Here is a 25,863-nt window from a genome sequence, read left to right on the forward strand (position 1 = left end):
GTATCCCGATTTTTTCTTTTCCTAGTTGCAACCATATGGTTAAAATGAAATAAATTACGTACACTAACTAAAGTTCCATTAGCAAGAATAAACAGTTTTCTTTCTTTCTTTCTATGCTATTAGCTGTAATTCATTTAACCTCATACTATTACATTCATTTTTACTTAACTCCCTACACCTTATACAAAAAAGCCATTTATTTATTATTAATTAAAAATTGTTTATGCTTTAAAAGTGTATTTTATATTACACATACACACAGTGGAATGATGAAAGACTACTGATGGAAAACCATGCATTCTTCTTTCGTTACTTTTCTGATAGAGCTGTCCAATCATCCTTGCCGGGGCCAGGCAGCTTCTCACAAACAAAGCTCATGTGGGATATACAATTATTACATAGTTAACAGGCACCTCCGTAGCCAGGTGAGCAGGAGCAGCAGTGCATAGCACACACTTCTTGATTAAACCATTCGAGCCCATGACCACCAAATACAGAGGATGCAGAAAGGTCAGGGAATGACCACCGCATATACCCGGAGCAATATGGCCTTAGTTGCTAATGCTCCTAAAAACCAAATAACAACAACATAGTTAACACAATTAAATAAGCAGGCATGGTGCAATGTAATGCGGATAGAAGCAGGCCTATGACTACATTTTATTTTTTTATGAAAATATTTTTGAGTTTCTAACACTAATGATGCATATAAAACATTTTTTGAAAATGAAATTTCTAATGATACATATCAAAAACGAAAACTGATTGAAGAATACTAAAATTGACATTTGTGTCACTCTGGTAGACAATTTTTTATTTATCAATTCAATTTTAAAAGAAGATTTGAGAATGTGATGTGTTTCAGCCAAGTCTGTGCCTTGCATTCTCAGTGATGATCATGGAGAATAGAGAGTCCTCACATGTCAAGATCTTTGTCAAATAAATAATGGGTGCATGGCTATGACCTGGGAAAAAGGGCTCAGTGCTCTCAATCTTTTCCAAAGCACAAAAGGGCCAGGCAATCTTAATTAAATCCAAAGTTCATGCATATTGAATTTTGTGAATCACATGGCATTGTTCATTATGAATTTGTCCAGCATGTTAAAACAACAAGTCAGGAATATTACAAAACAGTTCTACAGTGACTGTGTGATGCTCTTCTCAGAAAATGGCCAGAAAAAATGAGCTTTGAGGAATTGATGCTTGCCTCATGACAAAGTCAGTACCTTCTATTCAAGAATATCTTGTGAAGCACACTACCACGGTAGTTCCTATTTGCCACACTCACCAGATTTAGTTCCATAATATCCTCCTCACAAAGCTGAAAGCTTTTTTGAAAGGACATAGATATGCAACATCTCAGAAAATTATCCAGAACATGACAAGAATTATTAGTAATTCCAAAAGAAGCCTATCAGGAATGCTTGCAGAAGTACACCAGAATCAGTGTATGTAGTGTTAAGGAGACTATTTTGAAGGCAATCCACCCAGTCGCCAGTAAGCATCATCATTTCACCAATATTAGTTTAGTTGCTGAACTTTTTTTTATCACATCTCATAACACCCACAAACAGAGCAGCCTAAGTCTGGAGATAACTTATACCTTTATTTGGTAACCATAGAAAACTGCAAAAACTTATATATGAAAATAATACTACAGACTCTCATACATATTACAGTATTGTTCCGCACTTTGAAATATCTATAAATGTTGCAAAAACATAATAACTTCAATTCCCACCAAAATACAGACAATACAGATAAACTGGCACCACTTGATTTAGCACACATACTGCACATAAGAAGTAGTTAAATATAATCAAACTTTTTATTTTTCTTGGTACTATTGGACATCTACTTTTTTTAGTAGGTATTAATTTTTTGGGGTTCACTGTTTTAACTTAGAATTATAAAATTCCTTTAAAAAACTTCAGACAGATTTTGTCATTTTAAAAATTAATTAAAATTAAACCCTGTAATTTTTATCAAATTATAGGTGGTCTACATAGGTAACAAGTATGTTTAAAGAACAAAAAACTTGAATTTTGTTGCTATTTTTAATTAAAGATTGACCTTTAAAAGTAGGAAGAGGTTGCAGCACATGCTATTTAATGTTTAAAAAAGATGTCTCAAATATGACATTTGAGATAAATGTTCAAGCAAATCATCATAAAAATAAAAAGGAGAGGGAAACAAACAACAAATATTTAAGTTAAAGTAATTAACTTGAAGGCAATTTAAGCCACAGTTACAATAAAATAGTTTACTACCACCTCTATGTGAATCCATCACATCACATCACATCCATGCATCACATTACTTGTCATGCACATGAATAGGCAAAATTATAGTTCAATGAATGTGTCTGGCATACAAGTCTAAACTATTTTCAATTTGCTGTAAATTCACCAGCTCTTCCAACACTTGCTTGCAACATTGGAAGAGTCCAGTCACCTCTAAATTTGTCTTGATAATGGATACCGAAAGATGTATTCAAAATGTCATCATCAGTGCATACTAATAGCATCCTAAATATTATTTAGTATGCTGAATGTGCATGCCTGTTGATAGGAAATAGGTTCAGGATTTTCTAATTATGAGAATTCAACGAACTGTAAAGCAAACTTGGAGATAAGCATCTAATTTTATTAAATTATAAAAAAAATTTAGTTTCCCCCTCCTCCAGTAAGAATCACTTTATTAATAACAGCAATAAATAAAACAGCAGATTTTCAAAAAAAAACAAAACAGAATACGTCACTTTTGAGAAGTGCCACTTATTGGAATTCAACTCCATGGCAATTTGCATGGATAATAATGCAACAACAGGGATAAAATCAAATGGCCACTAGGAAGGACATATTCCTCAATTTTTCTTGTTATCAGCAAACAAATCACTTATATTCGGCATCCCACAAAAAAATTACTTTGTTATAAGACTTTTTATATTATTTTCAAAGATAAAACGACTTTATATCTGAGATATGGTATGTAAATTTATCCTTATATTTGTTTTAATTTTGCATAAATATTAATAAGTACACTGAAAACTTTTTTTTTTAGTTAAAAAAGTCACTGTCAACTAAAACTAGAACTGGAAAAGAAAGCTATTTTCTGTAAAGTGGTTTAGGTATAGCATTGTAGAATCATAAAAGGAAGATTGCCAAAATTTAGCTGAAGAAAATAGCACTGTTCAATTGGGGATTCAGACTATGTAAGAGCAGTTACGTTGAAGTACCTGTGCTTAGATAGATATTGAATGACCATTACAGAATGCATGCACACACAGGAAATAAAGATACTGCTGATATATTGGCCAGACATTAACCACTTGCAAATGACCCTTGTGGCAAATGTGTGATTCAGCAGCTATTCAACAATCCTATCAGTCAGTAACTTAAAACGAAAAATATGTATTCTATGAGTAAATGAGTTTATAAACATGACTGGTGGTTTCAGAGTTTTCCCATTAATATTCTTTGATACTTGTTTGTTCATTTTGTCATCTGCTGGTGCTCACCAGAAGACAAGCAATAGTAAGCACCAAACAGTTAAGAATAATTTATGGGAGAATAACTTAAAATCTAAAAAAATCTACATTAACTGAATGGTAATTCAGTTAATGTAGGAGTTGAATTCGGTGGGAGCACAGTTTTCATCATACACTGGTGTATGATGAAAACAGACATCATACACCAGTGTATGATGTCTGTATGCTACTTTAGTCATTTTAAAAAGGAAGTAAACCAGAACTAGGATCCAAAAAGGAATATTGTTTTTCAACCTTCAAATCAATTATTTCTTAGAATTGCTACACAGGAGTATCCACTGCATAGATGACACTCCACACTTCCCTGAACTTTAACCTCTTCATTCTACTGAAGTTCATTATTTATTTTATTTTTTTTATTTAGAGGGGGAAAAAATAATTTAGAGGGATCCCAATCAGTTTTGGCCAATGCTTGACTTCAGATGACTGTATGAGCCATTCAAAAACAATTTTGTGACCCACATGTAGCTTGTGAAGTATGTGTTATGTGTCAGCATACCTTTATTTACCAATAAAGGTATATCTATAAAAAAAAATTGGCTTATTATTTTAAGATCGCACTTTGTACATGTATATAAAAATATATATTTTCCAAAACTAATTTAAAAAGCCAATACAGCTTACTTTGAAAGGGGATATTCCACTTCTCTCTAAATAAGTTTTATCATTCACAGGATTTCCATCACAGAACTCCATAGTCAATACTCTTGATGACGTTAAATCCCAATAAATTTCGGGAATCTAGAAAATTACATTAAAGTTTTAGTGCTATAATTAATTATAACTGGTTTAGATTGCTAATTATAATTAGCAATCTAAACCAAAAATAAGACCATTATTTTCTTAAATAAACACTTTTTATTTGCATATTCATATACAACATTACAACATAAAAAAAAAAAAAGGTAAACTGCAGCCATTATCAATTCACTGCAGGATGGAAGCCTGGGCGTCTGCAGAGAGGGGCACACGGGGCACTTGCCCCCACCTGGGATCAAGTAAAAAATTCCACAAATTATAAACATAAAAGTGATTGAGATATGTAACCTTATACCGTCAACCATGGGACACTTTTTCTGCCTTAAAATTTAATTAGGGGTTGGCCGGTTTCGGCCCTCGGCGGGGTAACCATAGAACACGTGTTTTATCTATTCCAGCAATAAAACACGTGTTCCTGTTTTTGGTTTATTGCAGCAATAAAACATGTGTTCCTGTTTTTGGTTTATTTTTTTCTGATTTGGGAAAAAAATGCTCATTACTGTTGTGAACAGCAACCAGTTCGTTTGCCCTCTATGTCTAGTGAGTCACTGAGTGAATTGTGAATTGTAAATTTATACTGAAACAAATTTAAAAAGAAAAATACATTTTTAAAAGTAAGTGTATGTAATTTAATATTATTTTACTTGTTAGTTTTATGATTTTTTTCAATTTTAAACTGAAATAATTTAATTGAGGGTTTTGGGATTAATTAATTAGTTGATTTTTAATTAAATATGCCGGTCAATTTTTTTATATATGAAACTGTGCTAAAAACTGTATTAATTCCATATACTTTTTTTTCCAAGAACTAAAGATCATTAAAATCGATGTAAAATGAAAATAATGTATTTATAGTTTTATTCTTAAAAAAAACATTTTCTTATTTGTGTTTCCCCTCTTTCAGAATGGATATAAGGAATTATTTTTCTTCCCAAGAAAAAAATGCAAAAAGACGTAAAATAGAAATTGAGCAGGAAAAATGTATGCCTTCGGATGCACAAGTTAATCCAATTCCTGGAACCTCGATTCAAAATGACTCTGTCGAGTCAATTTCATCAAATAATTTATTAGAATATGATACTGGTTCTTACGTTGGAGTTTCTGCTATAACACCAACTTTAAAATTTGAAATCCTTTTTTTTTTTTTTTTTTTTTGGTAGTTGTTGGCGCATCGGCTTCTGTGGCCATAGTGCACCTCCCAAGGTTTTTGCAGTACTTTGATCCAAGCCCGAGGCGGGATTCGAACCCGCGACCTTTGGGTTGCCAGGCAGGCACTTTACCCACCTGGCTAGCCCGGTCGGCCCTTGAAATCCTTTCTAATACTTATGTTCCCAACAAGGACTATGATTTCAAAAAAAAGATTCTTCTGGAATGAGACAGTTTAGATTTGCTTGGTTAGAGGAATACTCACCATGGTTGTGTTATTCAAAACTACAAAAAGGTGCATTTTGAAAATATTGCATTTTGTTTGTACCAAAAGTACATTGGGGCTGTCAAGGTGCATTTATAAAAACTCCATTTATAAAATATAAAGATTTTAACCAAGTCACCAGAAATTACATGTCATCTCAATGGCACAAAGAAGCTGCCATTGATGCACAGATTTTTATAACAATCCACAAACATCCAGAAAAAGATATAATTTGTCAAATTGATAAATCAATACAAAAAACTATAGAGTCCAATAGAATTAAATTAGGTTCTATTTTATCAGTCATTGTATTTTGTGCCACACATGATTTGCCATTACGGGGAAAAAGGAGAGATTCTGGAAATTTACATGATTTATTTCAATTTCAGATCGAAGCGGGAGACTTAATTTTAAAAGATCATTTGATGAAAGCTCCTGCATATGCCCGGTACACTTCTGTAAGAACTGAACATCAACTAATAGAACTTTGTGAAATGGAAATATAAGAAAGCATTGTATCTGCTGCAAATAAATCTATTGGAATTTCAATCTTAGTAGACAAAACTGCAGATATTGCTGGGATAGAGCAGCTTTCACTTGGCATTAGGTTTGTTGATGAAAATAAAAATATAAGGGAAGAATTTTTAGGATTTACAAAACTCTATGATTTGGATGCAAAAAGTATTAGTTCTGCTATTTTAAATAAATATACTGAATATGGTTTGGACATGAACAAATTAATTGGACAAGGATACGATGGCTGTGCAAGTATGGCAGGAAAGGAAGACGGTGTTCAAGCCCAGATAAAAAATATATATCCAAACGCCACTTACGTACATTGTGCTTCTCACAGATTAAACCTAGTTGTGAATGACTCAAACATTGTACCAGAAGTTCGCCAGACAATAGGAATTATAAAATCTATAGTAAAATTTTTTAGAGACAGTCCAAAACGAAGAGCCATCGTGCCAACAATTCCTTTACTTTCGGAAACTAGATGGACTTCAAAATATCAAAGTATATCGGTTTTTTCAAAGAATTTTCAACTCGTTTTCAATAAATTAGAAGAAATTTCTATGAACTGGACAGGATCAACACATCAAGAAGCGCATCACTTAGTAACATCATGCAGTACTTCAATGTTTATTATTTGTTTAAATATAATATCAAAATATTCTGCTATTCTCGAACCAATAACCCAAACATTACAAGCCATAGATGTAGATTTACAAGCCACTCACCAACATATTCAGGACTTACTTAAAACATTTGCATTTCATAGGGAAAAATCTGAAGAAAAATTTGAAGAGATTTATAAATTTTCACTAGATATGGCTGAAAAATTAACAATGAAAATAGAAATACCTAGACGATGTTCCATACAGAAATATAGATGCGATTATCCTGGAATCACATCTGAACACTATAATTGGCAATCAATATTTATCCCATACTTAGATTCTTTAATTTCATCCTTCAAATCAAGATTTTCCTTGGATAACAAAATAGCATTTTCGGTATTTCAGTTTCATCCCAAGAATATTCTAAAAATAGATAAAATAAAGTTCCAAAACAACGTCAAAAGAGTAAGCAAAAAATACAAATTACAATATTTAGAAATAGAGGCAACGATGTGGTATGAAAAATGGACAAATTTTCCTTCGACTGATATTCCCCAAACTTTACCAGAAGTTTTGGAACATTGCGACTATTTCCCTTCTATTAATTCAGCAATAACTATTGGTATGACATTACCTGTTACGACCTGTACCATTGAAAGAAGTTTCAGCACCTTGAAACGTGTGAAAACATGGTTAAGGTCTACTATCTCAGAAACTCGCTTATCAGGTTTATGTATGATTACTGTGCACAGGAAGAAACTAGAAGAGAAAGCGGTAAAGAAGAAATTTATTGATAATGTCATAAATAAGTTTGCAAGCGACAGATGGAGAATTCAATTCTTATACGATACGTGATTATTTAAATTATTATTATCTATATTATCTATATATAATAATTCTTGTTTCCTTTATATTGTCAATTTATATACATTATGTATGTGTTTTTCTATTGATGCAATACTGTATTCTGTAATCTACTTGAGAAAAAAAAAAACCAAAAAAAATTAATTAATTAAAAAAATTTATTGATGTAATTATTTGTCTCCAAGCTTTGACCCCCTCCCCCTGGAAAATTTTCTGTGGATGCCCCTGATACAGGGTGATCATAAAGAAACTATACCACTTTCAAGACAAATATTTTGAAAATCTGGTTGTAGATAGCTGAAATTTTGTATGTAGGCTATTGCAAAAATTTGCTCAGATTTTCATAGTTTCATTTTTGGCCAGGTGTGCTGTTAGCCATGTGAAGCATGCTATAAATGCATGAACAGAATTGGTGGGATCATGTGGGAGAGTTTCCAAAAGCTGCTTTTAAATGTTAGAATTCCACCCCCCCATCCCTGCCTTAAACCATTCTGCTTTGCCACTAGCAAAAAAAGCAGCAAGAAGTAAAAGGTGTTTGTTCCATTCAATAAATTCAAATTTAAAATTATGATTTTAATGGCACCAAAGCTTGTTGCTCATATTCATATTATGTATTAGTCATTAGAAGAGTGTGTTTGCAGACTGATTTCATGTTATTTGGACTGGGGAAAAAAAAAAAAAAACCAACTCAGAATAACAAATTGGAGAACCCCAATCCCTCCGTCTGAGATAGGCTTTGACTGAAGAGAATTTCAGGAATTCATCCAGTCGCCAACAGGAATCAAATACAGATATCTTCAAATGAGTGCAAGATGGCAATAAATTAAGCTTCCTGGAGGGCAAAAAATATACTTCTCCAATGCAACAAAAAATTAAAACAAATTCTCTGAATACCTTCCACCCATCAAGAAATCAGACATACCATCTACCAAGTTTAGTACTAATGCTACAATACCCATATTGGCCAAGAAATGTAAAAAAAAATTAAAATTAAAATTAACTTGGAATCCAGTGGTGAAATAAATCATTTCTTCACTATTGATTATTGCCAAAGGAGAGAATTCAAAGGAGCTTTATTCACTCAAAGCATCCACAGCAACATAAACAGAAACAGTAATGGTTAAGCTTTCCATCAGATGACACATATGGAAAGCTTCACAAAAGTTTTCTATCAGAGACATCTGGAATGGAAAGCCTGGCAGAATAAAAGAATGTACCCACCAATAGTAATGCATCCAGAAGGTCAGCCAGTCTAAATAAAGTGTTGTAGACAACTATCTAATCAGATTTACTTTCCTATCAGCTCTTTCCAAGTTGACAAAGCGGCAGTTTCTCTCACTCTGCTAGACTTACCAATGACCATCAGACTTTTCTAAAACTTTAATATTTTACTTTAGTAAAAATGTGATGTAAAACCTAATGTAACCAACTATCCTTTACCTCTGGTAAAACTGATAAAGAACATCAAAAAGGGACTGTAACATTAACTTTTTCTTCATAAATTTTCTTTAAAAGCAACTAATGTTAACCAAAAACATGAAGTTACAGAATGAAATCACCCTCATATAATGTACAATAAAATCATTAAATATGCATATATTCAAAATAAAATATAATAAAATTAAATATATGCAGATACATAAATATTTAACTTTTAAAAAGAAACACTTTATGGCATATGGAACAGACCCAAAATGAATTTAATGGTAAGTACAAGATGGGAAACTATAAATTATATATCTAGATAAACAGTTTTCTTTTTTTTTTTTTTTTTTTTTTCTTTTTTTTTAAGGAGCATTAGCAACTAAGGCCATATTGCTCCGGGATATGCGATGGTCATTCCCTGACCTTTCCGCATCCTCCATATTTGGTGGTGACGGGCTCGAACCCCGGTCTAATCAAGAAGCGTGTGCAACGCTTTGTTGCTCCTTCCCACCTGGCTACGGAGGCGCCTAGATAGATACATAGTAATCCCTCATCAATCACAGAAGCAAAATTGGTAAAATTTTTAATTAAAAAAAAAAAAAGTAAAATTGGTAAAATTAAAAATTAAAAGTAAAATTGGTTCCTGAGGTTGTCACAGACATTCTCTCAGATATGCCAGACAAACTGTACTTGATACCTGGGAGTTTAAAACGATGATGGAACTGATATTCAAGTGATACTCAAGTCAAGTGGATCAAGTGGACCCAATTTCGGAGAAGTCCGGATGGTCTGTGACAGCCAAATCCTCTGCTTGCACCTTCCCGATGGTGGGACTGTTAGTAATCCTGGGTATAACCTCCATGCACAAGTACATGGTGGGTGACCACTCAAGTGTGAACCACCGTAAGCAGGGATCGAGGTGTGGCACCACACCACATGGAGTAATGCCACCCCTCTATGTTACTAGGCAGTACTATGTGGTAGATGATTCACATCAACCGGTGCAATACCACCACTTTGCTTATTGGAGGCTCGAAGTGGTGGAACCCATGTTTAGTCTCTAGAGCTAAGTTCCGGTCAATCCTTCCCTATCTCTTCCATCATACAGTATGATTGATGACTTTTGAGGTTATGATGAACATCGTGAAGAGATACAATATGCCTTACATTTCACGGGTACAGCTCTAAAACGGTGTTCGCAGGCCGGCCGGCCGCTAGTTAGTACACCAGACCGAACCTATTGGTAACTCTCTAGGAGGCTTCCGGATCAGCTAGTGTATAATCTTGCTACCTCTACTCTGCCAGTTAGTGACTGGAGGGAGTCCGAGTAGTGTGTATGTGGGGGAGCATTGTCGAGGCCACGTTATATCAAGGATCTGGGTATATTCTTACCATGTGTATGCCATATCCAAAAATTTCATTACTTCATATAGCATGTCCCACCAACTTTTTCTTACTATCGAATACACCATGAATTGTCAAACTAATAGAGCAAGCTTATCTGTGAAAAGATCTAAACCCCCCAAGAACTTCCTAATTCATTTCACAAATATACGTGGTCTCAATTATAATCTCAATAATGTCCATTTCCACTTGCAGTCTGCCTAACCCCATGTACTTTTTCTAACAGAATTTCAGTTATCGGTTGATTCAACTGCTGCTCATCTCAGATGCCCAAATTATTCACTGTATGATTCCTTTTGCCTCAAAGGTGGTACTTGTGCATATGTCCGTTCTAATATTCCCTGTCAGAGACTTGGCAATTTGGAATCTCCTCTCTTTGATCTTCTCTGGCTTAAAATCTCTCTACCTCATTGTGTCAAATTCATCTGTTGTCTCTACCGTTCTCCCAACTCCACTAATCACTTGGAGTTCTTTGACTTCCTCTCTTTGCAAATTGACTTTCTCCAGTCCAACTTTCCTAACAGTGAGATAATTTTCCTTGGTGATTTTAATGTTCACAACTCCAGCTGGCTTCCGTTTTCTAGTCACATCGACCCAGCTGGTCGAGATGCTGAGGATTTTGCAATTACTAATGACCTTGCACAGATTGTTCATTTACGTACTAGAATACCGGATAATCCTAATCATACAGCCAACACGCTTGATCTTTTTCTCACAAACAACCCTTCTAAGTACACGGTAGAAGTGAGATGTCCTTTAGAAACTTCAGATCACAACTTGGTGATTGTCTCTTTTCCAATGGAGTCTTTATCTCATGGCTATTCCCAACCTCGTTTTGTTTGGCATTACAAGAATGCAAAATGGGATGACCTGCGAGATTTCTTTTCTTCTTTTCCTTGGTTGGATTACTGTTTCAAAACTTCTGATATCAACATTTGCTCAGATCGTGTCAGTGAAATTATTCTTTCAGGAATGGAATCCTTTATCCCACACTCCACTTTAAAATCTCGACCTTTATCTAAACCTTGGTTTTCCAATAAATGTGCTAAGGCTGTTCAAGAGAAGAATGTTGTATATTGTATTTGGCTTGTTTCTAATTCTTCAGTTTCATTTTCTGCCTACACCAAAGCTTGCAACAATTGTAAATCAGTTATTAATCAGTCCAAACTAGAGATTGAACAGGCTAAGAGTAGAAAACTTGATTCTTGCCCTAAATGGTAGCCGGGCCTTCTGGTCTCTAGCCAAAGTAATTGGCCGCAACTTTTGCCCATCTCTGCTCCCACCTCGGTCCAAACAAGCTGGTTCTGTTGTCACTTCAGCCAAGGATAAAGCTGACCTGCTAGCATCCCATTTTTCTTCCAACTAGTGTATTAATGATCTTGATAAAACACCACTCACCATTCCCAACACGCTCCATTCAACGCCTCCTGTGGTCTTCTGTTAAAAAGGATGTCAGAAAGATTTTGATGAATCTTGATGCTAAGAAAGCTCCAGGTCCCAATGGTATTTCTCCACTTGTTCTCAAAACCTGTGCTCCTGAACTTACTCCTATTCTTTGCCACCTTTTTTCACTTTCTTATTCCAAAGGTATTTTTTCTTCTGCTTGGAAATTTGCTCATATCCAGCCAGTTCCTAAAGAGGGTGACAAATCCCTCCCATCCAATTATCGTCCCATTGCAATTACTTCTACTCTTTCTAAAGTAATGGAGAAACCAATTAACCGCCAACTCTTAAACTACCTAGAAACCTTCCATCTGATCAACGATCGCCAGTATGGATTCCGTCAGTGTCGATACATTGATGATATTCTGGCTTATGTTACCCATTTATGAACTAATTCAATGGAAAGGTTCGGTGAAACACAAGTAGTTGCTCTTGACATCTCAAAGGCTCTTGATCAAACAAGCATCCATCTTATGGTTTGCCAACTGTTTTAAGTAATTGATTATCCAGTTTTCTCTCTGATCGCTCACTGTTTGTTTGTTATTTGGTTTTTAGGAGCATTAGCAACTAAGGCCATATTGCTCCGGGATATGCGGTGGTCATTCCCTGACCTTTCCGCATCCTCCGTATTTGGTGGTGACAGGCTCGAACCCCGGTCTAATCAAGAAGCGTGTGCTACGCACTGCTGCTCCTTCCCACCTGGCTATGGAGGCACCGATTTCTAGGCAAAATGATATATCTCTTTTGGGAATTACCCTGACTTCTAATCTCTCTTGGCACAAGCATATTACAAATATTGCTTACTCTGCATCTAAAAAACTTGGTTTTCTCTTTCGCTCTCTGCATTACTTTTCTTCCAAACAGCTGCTCACTCTGTATAAATCGCAAATCCGGCCTAGAATATTCTTGCCACATCGAATATTGTTCCCACATCTGGGGTGGTGCCCCCAAAACCTCTCTCAGGCTTCTTGATTCCATTCAGAAGAGGGCAGTTAGGTTAATTAATGATTCCTCTCTAACAGAGTCTCTCCACTCGCTGTCTCATAGACGTACTGTTTCTGCTGCGTGCCTCTTCTACAGATACTGCCATGGGCACTGTTCTTCTGAATTGGCTTCTATAATTCCCACTCTCTCTTTCAAAACAGTCCGTACACGCGCCGCCACCAGCCAACATACATTTACTGTCCAACTTCAGACTCACAGAACCAACTTTTTATCTTCCTCGTTTATTCATTCAACTGTGGTTTTCGGGAACAACCTTCCTTCATACGTATTTCCTGAAAATTACAATCTACAGAAGTTCAAGTCCAATGTCAACAAATATCTTCTTTCGTCTTCTCAACCTCCAACCCAAGCATGGTACTAAGTACTCTAGGTTCTAATACCTCTCATGTTTGGGGTTCACATAAAAAAAAAAAAAAAAAGAAAAGAAGATATGTTCCTGAAAGGTATGTCATTAGTAAAAAAAATAAAGGTCCCTTGGAAAATAAGGGGATGAGTAAAAAACAGTAAATATGCTAATAAAATATATGCAAAAATATATTTTTGTTTTCCATTTACAGGACCTGAAAATGAAGATAATATTAACGATATAATAAGAAAAGAAGATAAGGAAGGCAATGAAACAAGATATAGGTACATATTCACAAAATGACTATCCATCTAAGCCACTCCTTCATTACTGCAAACATACTTCTCATGACTCTTAATTTTCAAACAAGTCCAAAACACATATTTTTTTTTTTTTCAGGAACACCCGAAACAATATGTATTACAACCTATAGTACTTAGTACCATGCTTGGGTTGGAGGTTGAGAAGATGAAAGAAGATTTTTGTTGACATTGGACTTGAATTTCTGTAGACTGTAATTTTCAGGAAATACGTATGAATGAAGGTTGTTCCAGAAAATGGCAGTTGAATGAATAAACGAGGGAGATGAAAAGTTGATTCTGTGAGTTTGAAGCTGGACAGTAAATGTATGTTGGCTGGTGGTGGCACGTGTTCGGACTGTTTTGAAAGAGAGAGCGGGAATTATAGAAGCCAATTCAGAAGAACAGTGCCCATGGAAGTATCTATAGAAAAGGCAGGCATGCAGAAACAGTACGTCTGTGAGAGAGCAAGTGGAGAGACTCTGTTAAAGATGAGTCATTAATTAACCTAACTGGCCTCTTCTGAACTGAATCTAGAAGCCTGAGAGATGTTTTGGGGGCACCACCCCAGATGTGGGAACAATATTCCATGGTAGGGCAGATTTGCGATTTGTACAGTTGTTTGGAAGAAAAGTAATGCTGAGAGCAAAAGAGAAAATCAAGTTTTTTTGATGCAGAGGAAGCAACATTGGTAATGTGCTTGTGCCAAGAAAGATTAGAAGTCAGGGTAATCCCCAAAAAAGATATATCATTTTGCCTAGAAATCAGAGTGTTACCAAAGACAAGCATAGGAGCAGAAGTATCCTTTTTGCGAGATATAAGACAAGACTGAGTTTTAGAAGGATTGAAATCAACTAAGTTGTCTTTGCCCCACTGGAGAATTACCTGGAGATCAGGATTTAAGGATTTGGTAGCAGATATTATATTCGAGAAGTTGAAGCTGATTGAGCAGGGCAAGGTTTCTCAAAGTGGAAAGTGGAATGCAATGTGCTATCATTGGCAAAAATATGGATGGAATTTCCAGTTAATGGAAGAAGGTCATTAATATACAAGAGAAAAAGAGTGGGGGAAAGAACTGAACCTTGGGGGACACCAGCATTAGTGGAGAAGTTAGAAGACTGAGAGCCATCAACCATCACCCTCAGTGAACGATCAGAGAGAAAACTGGATAACCAATTACAAAAAACAGTTGGCAAACCATAAGATGGAAGCATGTTTAGAAGACCTTTATGCGAAACACGATCGAAAGCCTTTCAGATGTCAAGAGCAACTGCTTGTGTTTCACCAAATATTTTCATTGAATTTGTCGATATATGGGTAACATAAGCCAGAATATCACCAGTGGATTGATACTGACGGAATCCATACTGGCGATCGTTGATCAGATGGAGGGTTTCTAGGTAGTTTAAAAGTTGGCAATTAATTGATTTCTCCATTACTTAAGAAAGAGTAGAAGTAATTGCAATGGAATGATAATTGGATGGGAGGGATTTGTCACCCTTTTTAGGAACCGGCTGGATATGAGACAATTTCCAAGCAGGAGGAAATCTGCTCATATCCAAAGGTGATATCTCATTTGCTTATATCTCATTTCTTATTTCAAAGGAAACATCTTTGGAATAAGAAAGCGAAAAACGGCGACAAAGAACAGGAGTAAGTTCAGGGGCACAGGTTTTGAGAACAAGTGGAGAAATACCATCAGGAACTGGAGCTTTCTTAGAATCAACATTCGTCAAAATCGTTGTGACATCCTTTTGTTGGAAAACAACAGGAGGCATTAAATGGAGTGTGTTGGGAATGGTGGGAGGTGTTTTACAAAGATCATTAATACATGAGTTGGAAGAAAAATGGGATGCTGGTACGTCAGCTTTATCCTTGGATGAAGTCACAACAGAACCATCTAGTTTTAACAGAGGTGGGAGCAGAGATGGGCAAAAGCTGCACCCAATAGCTTTATTAAGACACCAGAATTCTCGGATACCATTAGGGCAAGAAGCAAGTTTTCTACTCTTAGCCTGTTCAAAATCTAGTTTGGACTGATTAATAACTGCTTTAGAATTGTTGAGAGGTTTGGTATAGGCAGAAAACGAAACTGAAGAATTTGAAACAAGCCAATTATGATATGCAACATTCTTCACCTGAATGGCCTTAGCAAATTTATTGGAAAACCAAGGTCTGGATAAAGGACAAGATTTTTAAGTGGAGGGTGGGATGAAAGATACCATTGCTACAAAAATAATTTCACTGACAAGATCTGAGCAAACATTGAAATCATAAGTTTTGAAACAGTAATCCACCAAGAGAAAGAAGAAAAGAAATCTTGCAGGTCATCTCATTTTGCATTCTTGTAATGCCAAACAATACGATGTTGGGAATAGCCATGGGATAAAGGCTCCATTGGAGAAGAGACAATCACCAAGTTGTGATCTGAGGTGTCTAAAGGACCACTCATTTGAACTGTGTGCTTAGAAGGTTTGCTTGTAAGAAAGAGATCAAGAGTGCTGGCTGTATGGTTAGGATTGTCCGGTATTCTTGCAAGCAAATAAACAATCTGTGCAAGGTCATTAGTAATTGCAAAAGCCTCAGCATCTCGACCGGCTGGGTCGGTGTGACTAGAAAACAGAAGCCAGCTAGAGTTGTGAACATTAAAATCACTAATGAAAATTGCCTCACTGTTAGGAAAGTTGGATTGGAGAAAGGCAAGTTGCAAAGAGCTCGAAGTGATTAAGGGAGTTGGGAGAATGATAGAGACAACATATGAATTTGACACAATGAGGTAGAGAGATTTTAAGCCAGAGAAGATCGAAAAGAGGAGATTCCAAATTACCAAGTCTCTGACTGGGAATATCGGAACAGACATATGCGCAAGTACCACCTTTGAGGCAAAAGGAATCATACAGTGAATAATTTGGGCAACTGTGATGAGCAGTAGTTGAATCAACAGATAACTGAGATTCTGTCAGAAAAAGTACATGGGGTTTGGCAGACTGCAAGTGGAAATGGACATCGTTGAGATTAGAATTGAGATGACGTATATTTGTGAAATTAATTAGGAAGTGTTTGGGAGGTTTAGATCTTTTAGCAGATAAGCTTACTCTATTAGTTTGACAATTCATGGTATATTCAATATTGAGAAAAAGTGTTGGGGGGGGGGGCTCTGCTATATGAAGTAATGAAATTTTTGGATATGGTGTACACACATGGTAAGAATATACCCAGGTCCTTGACATAACGTGGCCTCGACAATGCCCCCTGCATTACACACTACTTAGACTCCCTCCAGTCACTATCTGGCAGAGTAGAGGTAGCATGATTATACACTAGCTGATCCAGAAGCCTCCTAAATAGTTACCAATAGGTTCTGTCCGGTGTACTAACTAGCGGCCGCCTGCAAACACCATTTTAGAGCTGTACCCTCAAAATGTAAGGAAGACGGGATTTCACCATGAGTTCCATCATAACCTCAAAAATCATCAGTCATTCTGCATGACGGAAGAGATGAGGAAGGGGTGACCTTAGCACTGGAGACTAAACATGGGTTCCAGCACTTGAAGCATCCAATAAGCAAAGTGGTGGTATTGTACCAGTTGATGAAAGTCATCTACCACCTAGTATTGCCTGGTAACACAGAGGAGCGGCATTCCTCCATATGGTGTGGATGCCATACCTCGACCCCTGCTTACATTGGTTCACACCTGGGTAGTCACCCACAGTGTGCCTGTGCATGGGTGTTATATCCAGGATTACTAACAGTCCCACCATCGTGAAGGTGCAAGCAGAGCATTTGGCTGTCACAGACAGTCCGGACTTTGTCGAAATTGGATCCAGTTGACTTGAGTGTCACCCGAATATCAGTTCCATCAGCGTTTTAGACTCCCAGGTAGCAAGTACAGCTTGTCAGCATATCTGAGAGAATGTCTGTGACAACTTCAAGGACCAAACTTGGAGAGCTCACATCTGGTGAGTATGAGCTTGGCAAACCCAGGGTCCTGAGCTGGATATCATTGTTCTTCTCTTTCTTGCTTTCTTGGTGATTCCCTTCTACTTCTCTCTCTCTCCCTCTCTCTCTCTCTCTCTCTCTCTCTCTCTCTCGGGGTAATGTGGGAATTTTTTTTGGCTGGTGCAGCATAAGCCTCAGGCTTCCTTGCACCATATGGCTAATAATAATAATAATAATAATAAAAAAATGTTGAAAAAAAATCTGCAAGTTAGGATTGAATGTGAAAGTGTCTCCAATTCTGCCCATACACAATAGGAGGGAGAATATGATGAGAGCCCTGTCCATCAAATCGGCCCTGGAGAGATTGTGCAAGGCTCGAGAGGTAGAATTTTTTTCAGCCTGGTCTGTGCTTGTTGACAGGAGAGATTGCTTCTACAGGGATTGTGTACACTTAAATAGAAAGGCTACAAGAATACAGACTAAATGGTTAACAGTAGCTGCAGGCAGAGGCAAAAGTGATTCTTGCACTGCTGCTTTTGGAATGAGCAGCAGCATGAAACGCAATGCAATGGAGATTTCCAGGAGACATAGTGGAACAAATAAATACATGAGCTGTGCTAGAGTAACTAAGAGTAGAAACAAGTGCAAGTATACTTGCATGTACACTAATGCTAGGAGTCTAGTTAATAAATTTGATGAGCTTGAAGTGCTAGTCAAGACATCAAAGGCAGATATTGTTGGGATATCAAAGACGTGGTATCACACAGATATCAGCAGTGCAGAATTGGAATTTGGGGAGACAATGTGTACAGGAAGGATAGACAGGACAGGAAGGAAGGAGGGGTTATGCTGTTAGTTACGAAACACATAAAATCTAAGGAAGTGCATCCAATTGATGTTTGTGGACAATGCAGTGTTGAGTCTGTTTAGTGTGAAATAATCACTGGCAAAGGAAAATTGAAAGTAGGTGTGTGTTTTAGGCCTAATGAATCTGATGAGTATAATGAGCAATTGTGCATAGAAATAGAGTGGGCAAGTAAATCAGAATGTCTTATAATGGGGGATTTTAACTTTTCAGATATCAACTGGAACTTGTGGTTTGGTCACTCGTACCCAAACCACAAGGAAAGCTTTTGACACTGTTGTGCATGGAAGACTATTGTACAAATTGGAGCAGAATGGTATTAAGGGTAAGTTGCTACAATGGATAAAAGGATGGTTAAGTGCTAGAAGACAGAGGGTGGTAATCAATGGGTGCTGCTCTTCTTGGACTAATGTTATTAGTGGAGTCCCACAGGGTTCGATGTTAGGTCCACTGTTGTTTTGTATATTTATCAATGATATTGATGAAGGTATATCAGGCTTAATGTCGAAGTTTGCAGATGATACAAAGGTTGGCAGGGTTGTTAATGACAGTAATGGCAGTGTGCTACTGCAACAGGATCTAGATAATTTGGGCAGATGGGCTAAGAAGTGGCAACTGAAGTTTAACCTTGACAAATGCAAAGTACTACATATGGGTAGAAGTAACCCCAGAGAAACGTACCAACTGTGTGGTACTACACTTAAGGTGGTAGAAAATGAAAAAGACCTGGGAGTAATTGTGCAGGCAGATATGAAGTTTTCTGAGCAATGCAGACAGGCTGCCAGGGCAGGTCATGGGGTTTTGTCAATGATATATAGGAATTTTGCTAGCAGGGAAAAGGAGGTGATTATCCCTCTGTATAAGGCAATGGTCAGGCCACGGCTTGAGTACTGCGTACAGGTCTGGAGGCCTCATTTTAGGAAGGATGTAGATTTATTTAGCGTGTACAGAGAAGGGCAACAAGATTGGTGAGGGGAATGAAGGGATCCTCTTACCAAGAGAGGCTTAAGTTCTGCAAATTGCAGTGGCTGGAGACTAGGCACCTGCGCGGTGATCTGATTGAGGTATATAAGGCCTTGAATGGGTTGAGCACGCTGAATTCTGATGGGATCCTTCCACTTGTTCAGATTACGAATCTAAGGGGGCATAAATTCAAATTAAGAAAAGACAGATGTCGAATAGATGTGCGGAAATTTTCCTTTAGCCAGCGGGTGGTTAATTGCTGGAACAAACTTCCATCTGTCGTTGTGGAAGTTGATAGGTTGAATAAATTTAAGGAGGAACTGGACAGGCATTTGGAGGGAATGGTGTGATTTTTTTTTTTTTTTTTTTTTGGCTGATGCTGCATAAGCTCATACATTTGCTTTCTTGCATCATATGCCACTACTACTACCACTACTACTACTACTACTACTACTACTACCCTAGCAAGACTTTTGTGGATTTATTGGATGACTGTTTTCTACAGCAACATGTTCGAGAGGCAACCAGAGGGAGAAATATCTTGATCTGATTATCAACAGTGATTATTCATGCATTAAGAATTTGCAAATAAAGGAACCACTGGGTGATAATGATCACAATGTACCGACGTGGGAATTACTTAAAGATGTAACTACCATTAAGGCTAAAGGGAAGGGCTTTTGCTTTCATTAAAGTGAATACAGTGGTCTCAGACAGTTTTTAAATTCTGTACAGTGGGATCAACTGATGATGTTACCAACATTGAATTGTAAATGGGAAGCCTTCAGGGAACTGGATGCAGGGAATAACTTTGATATTATATACTTGGATCTTAGAAAGGCTTTTGATACTGTTGCACATGGAAGACTGCTGCACAAATTGGAGCAGTGTGGCATTGGAGGCAAATTGCTGCTATGGATAAAGGGGTGGCTGAGGGGGAGAAGACAGAGAGTGGTAATCAATGGACACTGCTCGTCGTGGACTAATGTTATTAGTGGAGTCCCTCAGGGCTCAGTGTTGGGTCCATTATTGTTTTCTGTATTCATAAATGATATTGATGAGGGTATATCAAGCTTAATGTCGAAGTTTGCAGACGATACAAAGGTTGGCAGGGTTGTCAAGGACACTACTGACACTATGCTGCTGCAATAGGATCTGGAAAGGTTGAGCAGATGGGCTGAGAGGTGGCAAATGAAGTTTAACATTGACAAATATAACGTACTACACATGGGAAACAGCAACCCCAGAGCAACGTATCAACTCTGTGGTACTACACTGACAGTGGTAGAGAATGAAAGGGACCTGGGGGTGGTTGTGCAGGCAAATATGAAGTTCTCTGAGCAGTGCAGATGGGCTGCAAGAGTAGCTCATGGTGTATTGTCAATGATATATAGGAATTTTTCTAGCAGGGATAAGGAGGTGATTATTCCCTTGTATAAGGCAATGGTCAGGCCACACCTAGAGTACTGTATACAGGTCTGGAGGCCTCATTTCAAGAAGGATGTAGAGATGCTGGAACGAGTACAGAGAAGGGCAACAAGATTAGTGAATGGAACAAAGGGGTGCTCTTATGAAGAAAGGCTTAAGTTTTGCAAATTACAGTGTCTGGAGACTAGGCACCAGCGAGGTGATCTGATAGAGGTGTATAAAGCCTTGAATGGTTTGAGCATGCTCAATGCTGATGGAATTCTTCCTCTTGCTCAGAATAATCACCTGAGAGGGCATAAATTCAAATTGAGGAAAGACAGATGTAGGATAGACGTGCGGAAATTTGCCTTTAGCCAGCGGGTGGTTGGTTGGTGGAACAGACTTCCATCCCTTGTCGTGGAAGTTGATAGCCTAAATAAGTTTAAGGCTCAGCTGGACAGATATTTTGAATGAACAGAGGGGTGAAGTGGAAGTGTTTTTTTTTTTTTTTTTTTTTTTTTGGCCGATGCTGCATAAGCTTGCTTTCTTGCATCAAATGCCTCTACTAATGCTAATGCTAAAGGGACATAATTTTGGAGGCTATGAGGCTTTTCATTCTAACTAAGAAATACTGTTCAAGGTTTAGGCCTAGATGTCAGATGAATTAATGAGGCCTGTGGCAGCAAAGAAGAATGTATGTGATGCATGTAAAGTATCAGGTGACACAGAAGCCTATGGCAGATATAAACTAGTCTGTAATCAAGTCACAAAGGAGGTTAGGCAAGCAAAGGCAAATTATGAGAAATCTTTGGCAAAGGATGCAAAGCAAAAAAAAAAAAAAAAAGAAAGAAAGCGTTCTTTACTTATGTAAAATCTAGAAGGAAAGGGATGAATCAGATTGGACCACTTAACATAGATGGGTTGACTATTGATGATCATGCTCAGGTAGATGACAAACTGAATGAGTATTTTGCATCTACATTCACACATGAGGAGTCATTCAATGAGGGGAGTGCCAGATGTTTATCAAATGGTAACAGGGAGTTAAGTGATTTTGTAATAACTGAGAGGAAAGTGTAGAAGGAATTGTTGAAGTGACAATTATGAGATCTTCCTTGGTCTCAGGGGAGGTCCCCATGGACTGGAGATGTGCAAATTTATCCTCAATTCACAAAGGGGGTTCAAAGGGTGACACAAATAATTACTTTAACTTCTGTTCCGGAGAAAATAATGGAGTCACCGGTTAAATGGGTGATACAGGATCGCCTAGACAAGACTGCAGTAGTAGTTAAGGCATAGCATTGGTTTGTTAAAGGGAGGTCTTGTCTGACCAACTTGATTGAATACTATGATGTGGTCACAAAGGAACTGAATACCAAAAATAATTTTGATATCATATACTTGGATTTCAGGAGAGGTATAGCATTAAGGGTAAGTTGCTACAATGGATAAAGGGATGGTTGAGTGGGAGATGACAGAGAGTGTTAATCAATGAACACTGCTCTTTGTGGGCAAATGTTTATTATTATTATTATTGTTAGCAGAGTTCCCCAGGGGTTTGGTGTTATGCTCATTGTTGTTTTGTTCAATGAAATTGTCAGGGTTGTTAATGACAGTAAAGACAGAATGCTACTGCAACAGGATCTAGGAAAGTTAGGCAAATGGGCTGAGAAGTGGCAACTGAAGTTTAACATTGAAAAATGTAAAGTACTGCATATGGGTGGCGATAACCGAAGAGAAATGTAGCAACTGTGGTACTACACTCAGGGAAGTTGAAAGTGAAAAAGACCTGGGGGTAATTGTGCAGTCAAGTTTGCTGAGCAGTGCAGACAGGCTGCCAGGGAGGCTTGTCAATGATATCTAGGAATTTTGCTAGCAGGGTCTGGGAGGTGATTATTCCGTTATACAAGGCAATGGTCAGGCCGCACCTAGAGTACTGTGTACTGGTCGGGAGGCCTCATTTTAGGAAGAATGTAGAGTTGCAAGAACAAGTACAAAGAAGGACAACAAGATTGGTGAGGGGAAGAAAGGGGTGCTCTTACCAAGAAAGAGCTTAAGTTCTGCAAATTGCAGCACCTGGAGAGTAGGCACCTCTGAGGTGATTTGATTGAGGTGTATAAAGCCTTGAATGGGTTGAGCAAGCTGAATGCTAATGGGATTCTTCCTCTTGCTCAGACTAAGAACCCGTGGGGGCACAGTTCCAAATTGAGGAAAGATAGTTGTAGAATAGATGTGCAGAAATTTGCCTTTAGCCAGCAGGTAGTTGATTGGTGGAACAGGCTTCCATCTTTTGTTGTGGAAGCTAATAGCCTAAATAAATTTAAGGCTGAGCTGGACAGGCAATTTGGAACAAATGGAAGCATTTTTTTTTTTTTTTCTGGCTGATTCTGCATAAGCTTGCTTTCTTGCATTGCATGCCTCTACTAATGCTAATGCTAATTTGCAGATGATAAAAAGGTTGCAGGGTTGTTAATGACAGTATAGACAGTATACTACTGCAACAGGATCTAGTAGATCTAGACGGAGAGTGAAAAGGACCTGGGGGGTAATTGTGCAGTCAGATATGAAGTTCACAGAGCAGTGCGGACTGGCTGTCAGAGCAGGTCACGGAGTCTTGTCAATGATATATAGGAATTTTTCTAGCAGAGACAAGGATGTGATTATCCCATTGTACCAGACAATGGTGAGGTCACACCTTGAATACTGTGTACAGGCCTGGAGGCCTCATTTTAGGAAGGATGTAGAGTTGGTTGCTAGAACGAGTACAAAGAAGGGCAACAAGACTGGTGAGGGGAACAAAGGGGTGCTGTTACTAAATATGCTTAAGTTCTGCAAATTGCAGTGCTTGGAGACTAGGCACATTCGAGGTGATCTGATTGTGATGTATAACACCTTGAATGGACTGAGCAAGTTCAATGCTAATAGGATTATTATTATTATTATTTTTACTAGCCATATCGTGCAAGAAAGCCGTGGCTTATGCTGCACCAGCTAAAAAAAAATTTCCAAGTTACCCAGAGAGAGAGAGAGAGAGAGAAAGAGTCAGAAGTAGAAGGGAATCACCAAGAAAGAGATGAATGATGATGTCCAGCTCAGGACCATGGGTTTGCCAAGCCCATACTCACAGGAATTCACCCTAGATGTGAGTTTCTGGGATTCTTTCTCTTGACCAGATTAAGTAACCTTAGGGAGCAAAGATTCAGATTGAGGAAAGACAGTTGTAGAATAGATATGTGAATACTTGCCTTTAGCCAGCAGGTAGTTGATTGCTGGAACAGACTCCCATCTCTTGTTTCGAAATTGGTAGCTTAAATTGATTTAAGGCTGAGCTGGATAAGCATTTGGAGTGAACAGATGGGTGAAATGGGAAGGGGTTTTTTTTTTTTTTTTTTAGGCTGATTCTGCATAAGCTTACTTTCCTGCATGGTATGCCTCAACTAATGGTAATGCAATCTCATTGACCCTCTCAATAAATCTGCTTTTCTTCCCGCACATCTACAACCTTTCTAAAATTAGGGCTCCATACCTGCATGCAGTACTGAAGATGTGGCCTTACCAGTGCCTTATACAAAAAGGATAATTACTTCCGTATCCCTGCTAGCAAAATTCCGATGTATCACTGATTTCATATCTGACTGCATAACTACCCCCAGTTATTTATTTTTTTCTTTCCACTACCCTGAGTGTAGTAACACAGGGGTACATTAATCCAGAATTACTGTTACACATATGAAATATCCTGCATGTGTCAATGTTAAACTTCAATTGCCATTTTACAGACCATCTACTTATATTTTCTAGATCTTGTTGCAGTAGCATATCTTGATTATCAGCATTAACTCCTGCCAAGCTCTGTATTGTCTGCAAAATTACACATTAAGCCTGATATACCTTCATCAATATAATTAATAAATATACCACAGAGTTCATTCTTGTGTGTTTGGAACTGGAGAGCAAAATTAAACTAAGTGGTTGTGGCATGGGTGTGGACTGGTTTTGAGGGGGGGGAGGGAGAGAGAGAGAGAGAGAGAGAGAGAGAGAGAGAGAGAGAGAGAGAATTATAGATAACAATTCAGAACAGTACTCATGGAAGTATTTATAGAAGATAGAGATGTGCTTCTATATGTCTATAGGAGCATGCTGCAGAAAATGAAAAGATTATGTGAAAGATGGATTAATAATTAACCTGACTGTCCTTTTTTTGAATGTAGTCTAGAAGCTTGGCAGAGGTTCAGAGAGCATCCCAGATGTGGGAACAATATTCCATAGTAGGCTGAATTTCACAATTGTAAAAGTAACACTGAGAGAATTACAAAAAAAAAAAAAAAAAATTTTTTTTTGAAGCAGAGGAAATGCAATTTGTGATGTGCTTATGCCAACAGAGAGATAACAAGGCAGGGTAATCCCTAATAGAGATATTACTATATACAACCTTGTCTAGTCTGTGGTTCATCGAAGATGGCATGGGAGCAGCAGACATTTTTTATGAGAAATAAGACAGGACCAAGTTTTAGAAGTATTGAAGTTAACTAAATTTTCCTGGCCCCAGGGAAGACTAAATTACCTGGAAATCAGCATTTAAGAAACTGTGGCACATGAGGCTGTTTGACAGAGCAAGGTTTTTCAAATTGGGAGGTGGAATGCGGCATGCTACAAGGACTGGTACGAAAGTAATGCCTCCTATTTTCTGCTTTCAAATGCGGTGCCGTAGATCACTGAGTGACCACTAGAGGTCTCTAGTTTCACCATACTGAGTGGCACTGTGAGTGCAGCACATGGATAGTTCAAAAGGGTAGGTGTTATAGATATATGTATCAAGCAAAGAGTGGTGATTGAATTTCTTACCAAGGAAGAAGTGACACCTATCAAAATCTATACGCATCTCAAAAATGTTTATTGTGACAATACTGTAGATGTGAGTACAGTTAGACGTTGGGTATGACACTTTAAGGGTGGGGAAAGAGTGATTAGTGTTTTGGGACAAAGATGAGGTCTTGCTTGTGGACTTTTCTTGGAGTGTGGCGCCACAATCCACTCAGATTGATATGTGGAAACATTGAA

At 37.6% G+C, this 25,863-nt stretch overlaps 1 protein-coding gene across 3 annotated transcripts in view; it reads right to left on the minus strand.

The window, feature by feature from the left end:
• The window catches only part of Adck1 (aarF domain containing kinase 1), a 375,938-nt gene that overhangs the window by 121,631 nt on the left and 228,444 nt on the right, over window positions 1–25,863 (minus strand). For all 3 annotated transcript variants that reach the window (XM_090379667.1, XM_090379666.1, XM_090379665.1), the window contains one exon: window positions 4,175–4,291. In XM_090379667.1, coding sequence (XP_090235793.1) covers window positions 4,175–4,291 — 117 coding nt within the window. The remainder of the gene's footprint in view (window positions 1–4,174; window positions 4,292–25,863) is intronic.

The sequence above is a fragment of the Mastigoproctus giganteus genome, chromosome 8 (genome assembly GCF_048544385.1).
Source record: "Mastigoproctus giganteus isolate SK-2022 chromosome 8, ASM4854438v1, whole genome shotgun sequence".
In the NCBI taxonomy this organism is placed as follows: Eukaryota; Metazoa; Arthropoda; class Arachnida; order Uropygi; family Thelyphonidae; genus Mastigoproctus; species Mastigoproctus giganteus.